General features: G+C 41.9%; 1 protein-coding gene across 1 annotated transcript; it reads right to left on the bottom strand.

Annotated features, from left to right (window-relative positions):
• Positions 1-588: 588 nt before the first annotated feature.
• SPRYD7 (SPRY domain containing 7) lies at positions 589-10,808 on the bottom strand. Its single transcript, XM_063149275.1, has 5 exons — positions 10,671-10,808; positions 9,331-9,447; positions 6,248-6,414; positions 4,523-4,625; positions 589-2,037 (listed from the first exon to the last, which is right to left on the bottom strand). The coding sequence occupies exons 1-5, from the start codon at positions 10,774-10,776 to the stop codon at positions 1,940-1,942; spliced, it is 591 nt and encodes a 196-aa protein (XP_063005345.1). The 5' UTR covers positions 10,777-10,808; the 3' UTR covers positions 589-1,939.
• Between the last annotated feature and the right edge of the window lie 87 nt (positions 10,809-10,895).

The raw sequence follows: 10,895 nt of genomic DNA, 5'->3' as shown, positions 1-10,895 counted from the left end.
GCACCATTTCTGCCAGAGAGAGGAGTGAGAACATGAGAGAAACAGCCCACAGACACCAAGGTCAGTGGAGGGGCAGGAGGTCCTCCTAGCACTGGAGCAGAGATTCCCCTGCAGTCCCTGGTGCAGCCCATGGTGAGGCAGCTGTGCCACTGCAGCCTGTGGGGATCCATTGGGGAGCAGAGATCTCCCTGGAGGCTGTGAAGGGCCCCACCCAGAGCACATGGAGGCTGTGACCCAGAACAGGTCCCAAGGGGACCCATGCTGGAGCTGTCTGTTCCTGAAGGACTGCACCCAGTGTAAGGGATCCATGCTGGAGCAGCCCATGAAGAACTGCATCCTATGGAAAGGACTCACAGTGGAGAAGTTCTGGAGAACTGTCTCCCAAGGGAAGGAACCACAGTGGAGCAGGGGAAGAATGTGAGGAGTCCTCCCCCAAGGAAAAACGTGCAGCAGAGACAACATGTGATGAACTGACCACAGCCCTGACCACAGCCCCCATTCCTTGTCCCTCTGCGCTGCTGGGGGAACGAGGTAGAGCAAATTGGGAAAAAAATTAAGCCCAGAAAGAAGGGAGGTGTGGGGGGAAGGTGTTTTAGGATTTAGACTTTATTTATCATTATCCTACTCTAATTTGAGGAGACTTCAAAGGGAAATGATAAAATTGCATTCTAATTTCCTGAGGTTTACACCATAATGCTGACAAGGTTGAAAAGTTCTACCCAATACTGTCACGTGACAGCAAGGCTAAAAGGAAGGAAAACACAGGCCACAGAGTTAAGACAAAAGTAGTAAATTCTAAGGTGAAAGACTTTGAGAAAGCTGTTTGTATTTGAAAATTTCATAATAAGGTTAATTTCTAAAAATATTTAAATAAAATCATTTATGCAAACACATTAACCCAGGAAAAGCCAAAACCAAAACACAAACATTCAGTATGAAGATTTTTTTTTTTACAATAAAAATTCTTCTAGGAAGTATATTAAATATGACAAGAGGGGGAAAAATAGCATCTCACAATGTATGTTCAAGGGCATTACATTTTAGAACAATGTCTTAGCCATTTATAAATGATTCATGAAGAAATTAAATATGCTATTCCATAAGAGAATAATCTAATTTACAGTTTAGATGTAAGGCTTCACCATAACATCTCATACCCTTCACCTGGATCTTTGCTTACCCAACCTGAGTGACCTGTACTTACTCTCTTACCAGAGCATGGTGGTCCTCAAACACACAGGTAGTGTTCAGGTTTACTTTTTAAGGTTCAACAAAAAAGTATTACTAGAAAATATTCTATTATTTTTTTAGTCACAATAAAAGCAAATTAAAAGCTAAAAGAAACAGTTAAGTTGCATTTGCTGGCCTAAGATTGAAGGAATGGATTAACCTACACCTTGCCAAAAAACAAGTATCTAGCAAGTATCTAGCTGCTAGTTATGGCATTATATTGTTAGTCATTGTGCACAACTGGGAGGACACCACAATTCCAAATCACAGACTACAAACACAATGCATCCTTTAAAAAAATTACATAATTTCTGTGAGAAAACAGCTGGGGGAAAAAAATCATGACAACTATCCATCTCCACAGCTATCATATGTGTAAGAACTATTTGCCTTACAGAGCTCCAGTTTATCCAATATACTGAATACACTACTGAAAACAGCAATATCCCTAGTCTCCTTATGCATCAAGTACAAATCAGAGAAAAACACTGCCTCAAAATGCTCATTTTTAACCACAAAACAATGCCAGAAAACTCTTATTTGGACAGCAACACATTTACCTGGTCTTGCAGTTAACGTATTTATTCTGCAGACAACAGTCACAAGTGCTTACTAAAAATACAGATATGTTTCCTAAAAGTAAAGTGAGGCTTCAAGATGACAAAGCTTTTGTAACAGTGCAGGGTACAAATTCTCAGTATGAAGACATTCAGAAGATTTGTTGCTCAAAGAGGATCTTTTCAAACCCAGGTGGAGGTGTATGATAAAATTCACTGAACTGACAATCCAGAATGGCACTGTCATCAACTGTAGAGGAGAATCAAAAATAAGGAATTAGAGAAGGAACACTAACAGTTTTGATCCTCTTTTAAACCATCTTAATAACCTGTGGACTGTGCTTAAACCACAAAGAATTTCTTCAATATACCCATTACATATACACAATTAAAATAAATCTCTTCAATGAATTTGGTAAGGCCTTAAGCCAGGAGAGCAAACCATCTCTCTTTTCTGCTGTTTACTCGGTAATGGTTCCCCAGTGAAGTCAATGAGAATGTCTAATTTCACTAGGAGTGTTAGCAGAGCTTCAGGCTATTGATTTCAAATTTTCTACTCCATTTCTCCAGAAATCTACAAACTAAGGCTCCTACCAGATAAACCTTGCAGGGATGTCCCCTCCTCATGTGCATATTTTTCTGTTCCTAATTCTGTTGGAGTTTCACCTGTCTACAGTGGCTTTCTGGAGGTTTACAAGGTTTCACCATGTCTGCAGCAGTGGTATCAAACCATCAGTTTTGGCATATGATGCAAAGAGAGCTTCTTTGACTGCTTCTTGAAATTGGAAATTATTATGGGTTTTTTTACAGAACTTCTCCCTGGTTTTGACCCCCTACATAATCTACCTACCTACAACAGTACTTTCAATGTAGAATATAAAAAAGAAACTGATGAGTATTTTCAGAGCAACACTTCTGTGTACTTCACTAGCAAACTGAAACACCCACCTAGTCAGAAAAGCAAGGTCTGTTTCAAAGACAACTTCTGAGATGAACCTGGCAGAACATCAACATTAGTTCAAACAAGAAAAGGTTCATCTCCGTATTTTGGAACTTAACTATCTCAGAGACAAGGCTGGAATTCTTCCCCCCTAGGCTTTGTGAAAACTCCTATCAGTGTGTTTGTACAGTTCTCTAGTACTTACACAGTGTTTATGTCTTGCTTCCATTAAAGTGCCTGAGGTACAGCTGCTGTAGAGAACAACCTTTAAGTCCATTTTTTTGTTTTATCTTCTCAAGCTTGACACTGTGTTTGCCTGATCTGCCACCTTCCTCTTAAAAAGATATCTATAGTTCTAGTCTGAATAGAGTAAATGTCTGAGAAACTCTGTTCTGTATAGCCAAATCCTTCCACAGGACTAGAAGTTCACATTAAATTAAGGACACTTGAAGTTTATACCAAGTAAGTAGTGTGTGAAAACAACCTGCAGGCTTCAAGTTATAGCTACATGTAGGAGACATGATAATTATAATGAAATTATGCCCACTTGTGGAAGAAGACCCAAAGAGCCTGGCAATAAAAGGTCACTGCATTCTCCAGGCATGGAACTTCTTGAGTCAGAGAAAAAAAGATTAACAGTAGGGTAACATGCCACCGAGTATTTTCTGAAAGCAACCTTCATTCTTCATGCTGTGTAAGACCCCTACCAAAAGACAGGAGGATGCAGCCACACAGTAACTCTGCTGCTGCTGCTGACGATGATGAAGGTTTTGCACGAGGAGCTGCCGCCACAGCATTTTAGCGGCGCCATCAGGTGGCTGAAGGACACATCACAGCCTGGCCAGGTACAACCATTCCGCCCTCAGGGCTTGAAGCAAGGGATTCACCAGCTACATTCACAGATTTCAAAGACTCTACAATCAACTGGTGTGTTTTCTTCCTGTTCATAAAGCTCCGTATCAATCAAAATGTATCAAGATATAAATGGGAACATGCCAACAGTTCGTTAGGAGCCCACCATGAATTAAAAATTATCCCTATCATGCAGCTAAGGGTTATCCTTACAACCAAAATTATTTTGGCTACTATTTAAATGAGGCTCAGATAAACTGAAGATGGAGCTCCTGGAGCAGGTCCAGAGGATGGTGATGAAGATAATGAAGGGACTGGAGCACCTCTCCTATGAGAAAAGGCTGAAGGAGCTGGGTATGCTCAGTCTCAATAGGAGATGACTGAGAAGGGACCTCACCAATATCTGTGAGTATCTGAAGGGAGGGTGCCAAAAGGGTTGATCCAGGCACTGCTCGGTGGTGCAGAGCAATAGGACAAGCAGCAAAGAGCAGAAACTGCACAGGAAGTTCAGGAAAACACACACAACAATTCTATTGCTATGGAACACTGGTGGCATTTATGAAGTATGAGAAATTAAAAGGCATAAATATCAAGCTTCACAGATAAATCAGATTAACCCACAAGTCTGCCATCTGCTTAATTTTTTTTTTTTACCTGGCAACTTTTAGACTGAGTGCAGCAACTCCCCAGCTTGCTGGATGTGGACACTATAAGCAGTGAGTAAGCAGTGCTCTTTTCCCTTTTAAGCAGCATTAAAAATGAGTCAAAAAATTCTTTTATCATTTCCTAGGTTTAATTTTTCAGGTAATTAATTGTTGTAGTTGCCAAGAATAGATGATTGATGTGTATTACATTTAAGTCAGAAGAATACATAGCTCACAAAACAGAACTGGAATGAAAATATCTTCCATAATGTGAAACAGTTTGAAAATCTCTGACTTACCATAGACCACTGGATAGACAGTCCCCCTGATTCCTGAAGCTGGGCAATGCATGTTCTTGCCATTTAAATATACATTTAATTCTACATGGTCATATGTAATGCCCTAAAAAGTACAGAAAATTAACAAAAAAAAAAAAGCATCAACAAGTTTATACACATAAGACTGCTGCTACTTAGCTTTCTTAGCCATAGGCAGATTTTAACACCATTATGCAAACCACAGCATCCTAGAAAATCTCACTTGACATATCCTGCCAAGGACTAGAAGTTAATAAGTGACCAGTAACATATGTATTTTCAAATACTCAGGATTCCTTAATGCCCATTCCAACTGGGATGCAGCACAGTAATGCACAATACACTCCACATCTTACTGAGTTAACAGAACAAATTTCCAAACTTCACCACGTTAAAGAAACACAAGGTGTTTAATGATTTTGAGTATGAGGAGGAGTATTGCAATCTTCTTGTTTGTATCTTCTCCCTGTAATAACTTTAATAAATAATGATGCTAGGAACCAAGTTCACCCTTCCATACCTCCATATGGAAACCTCTCTCAGCTCATTTACTCTGCTGGCAGCAGCAGACCGTGGTTTCACACACAACGCTATAAATATGCTGACCACAGGGCAGAAAGCAAACACTAACAAGATAGTAACTTACTCATCTGTTAGCTAAAGGACTTCCCTCACTGCTTTGGTATGTCTGAGCGTGACAATTTGTGAGCTCATGCAGGACTTCAAAAATTTGTTTTCCTGACAGAACAAAATAACTTGATACTTATGGAAATGAGGAAGTTAGCAGTAACACATCAGTTGTGTTTTTTGTGATTAGCTGAAGCTGTTCAGATCACAGTGGTTCACCAAAGCCTGAAACAAACTGCAACCCTTCAAAAAACAATTTCAGAAGAGGATTAAAAGACCAGTATTGTATCTGAGGGTTAAGGGTGGAGTTATCACCCCTAGCTGTTTGCAGATTCTAAAGATGGCATTTTAACCATGGCTATAGAGAGGCAAGTTACCCAGTGTGAAAAATTAGGGGGGATAAATGGTCTCAATTTCATTGCATTGCTCTCATGTATTTTTGAAAATACCTAAGAGGACATGGAGAAAATGACAGTACTAAAAAACCAGCACTTTGAACAAAGTCACTTAAGGATGTTTTGAGAAACCTGAAATAGTAAGGTACAAAAAATTAAAATTTTCCCTCAATCATTTTTCCAGGGAACATTACCCCCCCTCCCCACTCAATATCCCCCACAAACTACAAAAGTGTGGCTAAAAATACAATTAATTTATCACCCAGGACCCATCTCTGCCCTGCTCTGTCTTTCTAATCATTAACCAGTTAGCTAAGGGTTCTTGAGTTCATCTGGGCATGGTGCATAGACATGTAATGCATTCCAGCACATTATTTTTTCAGGCAGATCCCATGTCAAACAACATAAGATCCTCATGATGGGAATTGTCAGTCAGGTAGATACTGAAATAGAGCACCAGAAACTATTTCTCAAACCCTGGTCAAGTCCATCCCTAATTAGGAACCTATCAATACCAAGAATGAAGTCCACCCATGTCCAGGCTGCTGATTCATTCAGAGATAACAGGAATTTATATCCCAGCACTTTCCAAACTGAGAGATGCAAACTGAACAATTTGACTTAAAACAGAGCTGTAAATAAGAGGCATTTAGGTGAGGAAGTAAGAAAGCCTTAAGAAACTCACCACCACATCACCCTCCTGAGGAAGGCTGTTTGCTGGTAGCCTATTTTTCTCCTCATTGTTATAGTAGAGAGCTCCATCATTTCTTATCACCAGACTGTGGATATCTCGACCAAGTGGTATTTGATTCAAGTTTGCTTTCTGGGTTGCAACTCCTATACCCCAAATCCCTAAAATGTGATATTAACACAGTAAGAAAAAAAAAAAAACATGTTATTTTGAAGACTGACTGAAGCAGGACAGCATAAAGAATTTGTTTTCTAACTAATGCCATGATGGCACTACCAGTAGATATCTCCTATTGTGGGTTAGCTCTGGCAGCTAAGCACCATCCAACCAGTCATTCTCTTCCCCCAGCCCACTCAGGCCCTCGTGGAATGGAGGAAGAGAAAAGGAAGAGTAAAACCAAGAAAACTTGTGGCTAAAGATAAAAATTGTTTAGTAAGTAAAGCAGAAGTGAAAGAGACAACAAGAAAAAAGTGATGCAATGGCAATCACTCACCACTTCCCAGGGGTAGACTGATGCCCAGCCAATTCCCAAGTAAAAGATGGCTAATCTCCCTAAATCCCCTCCTCTCCCATTTATTCCTGAACAAGACAGGTGCTATGTGGTATGGAATATCTTGTTGGCTATTTTGGGTCATCCACGTGATTTTATCCCCTCACAAGCTCTTATGCAACCCTAATCGTACTCACTGGAGGGGCAGAGTGAGAAACAGACAAGGTTTTGATGCTGTGCAAGCTCTGCTCAGCAACTGCTAAAGTATTAGTGTGTTATCAGTATTGTTTTGTTATCAGTATTGCTTTCCTCACAAATCTAAAACACACAACCACAGGAGCTGCTATGAAGATAATTAACCCCTTCCTGAGCAGACCCAGCACAAGTAGCCACAGGAGACTGAAGACAAACAGCATCTATCTTGAAAAAGAAGGTTCTCTGAGAAAGAGAATTGTAACCACTCAGCTTAACTTTCATCCCCAGAAAAACATTGAATACAAACTCTGAGGCTGTAGGTGGACACAAAAATTAAACCCAACTAGCATGGATCTGTAAACAACAAATTTTCCTTTTTCAGCTAGTTAGACTAGTCTTATGGAAAAAAAGAAAGTGTTAATGTTACAGACCTAGATTTGATAATAATTTTGAAACTCATACAACACTGAAATAGTCAAATGATGAAAACATGGTCTAGACAGTTACAGCAATATGAAGGCACGAGTGGTTAGAAAACTATTCCAGGATTACTCATCAGCAGCACCCTGTCAAATCAAAAAAGATGACTCAAGTGGGGTTTGAGGTTTTGCATTGAATGCACAAGGTCAGATACTGTTGTGTATTACCATCAATTACTTGCATAACATGACAATGTGTTGATTAAATGTGCTGCCAATCCCAGCTTGACAGGACTGCAAGCTCTTGAGAGGTTTAAAGTGACTAACTAGTTAGAGATAAAGAAAGTGCATCTGTTTTTATTTAAATATGAAGAAGAGCAGGCAAGTAGGAACAGTAAGTGGCACAAATACAGTAGTGGCTTGGTAACCAGCTCACAAACACTTGCTGAGTGTGAGTGTGCTCTACTGATGTGGAAAACTTCTGGATGTGTGGCATGTATAAAACAGATGAGGTAATCTACTGCTGCTGCAGCTGAAGCAGAACATCCATTTTAACCACTGTACATCAAGATAAATTAGGCTGACTAAAGATATTGTAGAAGAAACAACAAAACCAATCAAAAGTGTAAAAATTTTATCCATAAGGTGATAATGAAAAAAACCCGCAACAAATTGGGACTTTTTAGTCTAGAGAAGACTAAAATGAGGCAAATATGTAAGAAACTTATTTTCAAAAGATGAAACTGTAGAATAATTTATTCTAACAGCAAGAATGAAAAGGTAAGAGTGTGATTCAACTTCAAAAAACTTTATAATAGTCAGGGTGACCCCATAGATAACCTCTAATTGACTGTGCAGGGATAAAGTAAATCTTAGATTTCCAGAAGTAAGTCTTCCACAGTTCTCCTGCCTTGGGGCACAGGAATAGAGGAAAAAAGGCACACAGAAACCAGGAGAGTTTATCTCTCATGTTTCTCAAGTGTTAAGAACATGGATAGACTGTCTGAATAATGACCATAGATGAACAACACCTGCAATGGATTTTTCCCAAAAAAAGGACAATAAAATTGCCAAGTTAAATTGGATATGGGCTTACATGTAGCTCAAAACTAACCAGCTAGCTGTACTGCAAGGTGTTGTGGGCAGATCTGTGTACATGCTGCCTGCACTCCGACCCACCTGAAGGCAAACAATTCTTATCCAAAAAGTTTCAGCATCAAGCTCCAGCTGGTACATAAGGCCTGCCTCAGGACTAACACTTCCCTTCTTCTTCCCTCCCCACACACACTTCAGGAAAGCACAGCTTCATTTTCAGAGTGTCTGTCTGCTAGCAGCTTTTAAAAATACAGGCTGACTTTTCATGCCAGAATGCAGGCAAGTCCGGAGTGCTCTCTGTAGTAGTGAAGCTGACTGTATTTGTAGGAGCAAATAAAGGAACAAGGTGCTGAAAGGCTCCTCTGGATAAGGCAGTGTCAGAGTAAGTGCTACACACTTGATCTGAAGAGCAAAGGGTAGCACAAGGAGTGTTACCCTTGCTTGGGCGAACTGTGCCTCCTAAGTGCAAATGAGGGTAGACAAATAGATACAAATATCACTGGATAAACTGCACTCCTTAAAAATACTCCATAGCTACAGTGTTTTATGTGGTCATAAGCATTTATTGATGAAAAATAATTTCTAAAATATGCCACCTGAAAAACATGCCTATAACAGCATACAGAACAATGTGGGGGCTTAGTATTTGCACTCCTTTAGTAATACCCTTACTATTATTTTTAATATTTTAGAGTCAGAATTAAAAAAGAAAAAAAAAGAAATTTCCTTTCACACAGTAACTTATAAATCCCTCTAACATTCACAAGTTCAAGGATGCAATTAGAAAGATGCATGTGCTGAGCCTTTGAGATACTGCCACCAGCAGGCAATATAACACACCTCCCAAGTTTAAAGTTGTGTATTTTGTGCTGACTAACCTGTGGACTGGATTTTAAACTCAAAATAACTCTTGTTCTGATGCAAAGGTGCATTTGCTAAGCATCCTCCCGTGCCACATATTCTTCTGCCATTTTTAACAATGACGACATCCGTTCCTGCAAATAGAAAAAAAGAAACCCACAGAACTTCAAAACGTTTTAGAAACCTGAAAGCAGCCCTCAAAAGCCCTAAATATTGAGACCACGTTTTGTTACTTCTGCCCCAAGTAAAAGCTTCATTAGTCTGTGAGAAATATGATGATGGGCTGTACTTTGAGGCAAGAGAAGGAAGGTTGTTTACAGGCTAGTTCATCTTTCCACTAGGGTTTATTTATTTTAAATCTATAAGCTGATCTAATTTTCACCTCTCGGGCTTTATGGCACCATGCTGATTACCACCTTTGCTTTAGCCACATCAAAAGCATAACTTACAATTTAGTCAGAAAGGGTTCACTGTGAGACCAAAGCCCTGTACTCTGTTCTCTAACATCCGACAAAAAGCATTCTGCAACAAGAAGGAAAAGCATATCGGGTAGAAATGATTGATGATGGAATCGCAAGGTGTTTAGTTAGTCTCTGAAATATTAGAAATGTGCCTGCCAATACAGAGAGGAAAAAATTCTCTGCTAAGCTTTCCTTCTCCATTGGAGCACTTCATGGCCAAGCACATGGGAGGCTGTGGCTAACAATCGTGCCCGATCACCGGACCGCACCTATTCCTCCCCAGCTCTCTCCCGGCTCTGCTGCTGCTGGCCCAGATCCCCTCTGTCCTCAGCAAAGCCCGGGCACGGTTCTGTGGACAGCTCATGCTAAGGGTAATCCCCAAAAGAGCAGCAGCTACCGTAAGACACTGCACGGCCTGGCTCCTGCTCCATCCCCACTGCCGTAACTGGAGGTGGAGTCTCCGGCCCTGGAGATGTTTAAGAAAAGGCTGGATGTGGCATTAAGTGCCCTGGTCCGGCTGACGTGGTGGCGTTGGGGCACAGGTGGGACTCGATGACCTCAGAACTCTTTTCCAGCCTCACCGATTCCGCGGTTCTGCGAGCTCAGCCCCTCGGCTCTGAACCAGCCGTGCCCACCCTGCCACGGCAGCCCCGCCGAGCAGCCTGCCGCCCTCGGCCGCCTCACACACTCACTGCGCCCACCAACTTCAGTTAAACACGAACTGCTTTAAACCACACCCAAACCGCGCTTCCTCGGTTTAAAAACCTGCCAATTCCTGCTATAGAAGCAGCCCCAAGGCGACTTTCCCAGCGGTTACCCCCCGTGCCGCGCTCCGGGGCTGCGGCCCTGCCCGCCAGGGAGCCGCCCGCCGGCGGCAGCGCCCCTGCCCCGCTCACCCATGCGCTGCGTGTCCAGGTGCACGGCCGGCATCTCCTTGAGCGGAATGTGCCCAGCGCCGCCATCCCGGCACCAGGAGAAGCAGCAGAACACGGAGGCGGCCATGGCCGGCCGCACCCCCCGCACCGCGCAGGCGCAACGGCCGCCGCCGCACGGCCCCGCCCCGCCCTGCCCCGCCGCGACATGGCGGCCGGGGAGCGCCGGGCTGAGCGCGGGCTAAAGTG

This window comes from Melospiza melodia, chromosome 2, assembly GCF_035770615.1.
Source record: "Melospiza melodia melodia isolate bMelMel2 chromosome 2, bMelMel2.pri, whole genome shotgun sequence".
Lineage (NCBI taxonomy): Eukaryota > Metazoa > Chordata > Aves > Passeriformes > Passerellidae > Melospiza > Melospiza melodia.
The sequence above is the reverse complement of the archived record's forward strand: the minus strand, read 5'-3'. Positions and strand labels throughout refer to the sequence as shown.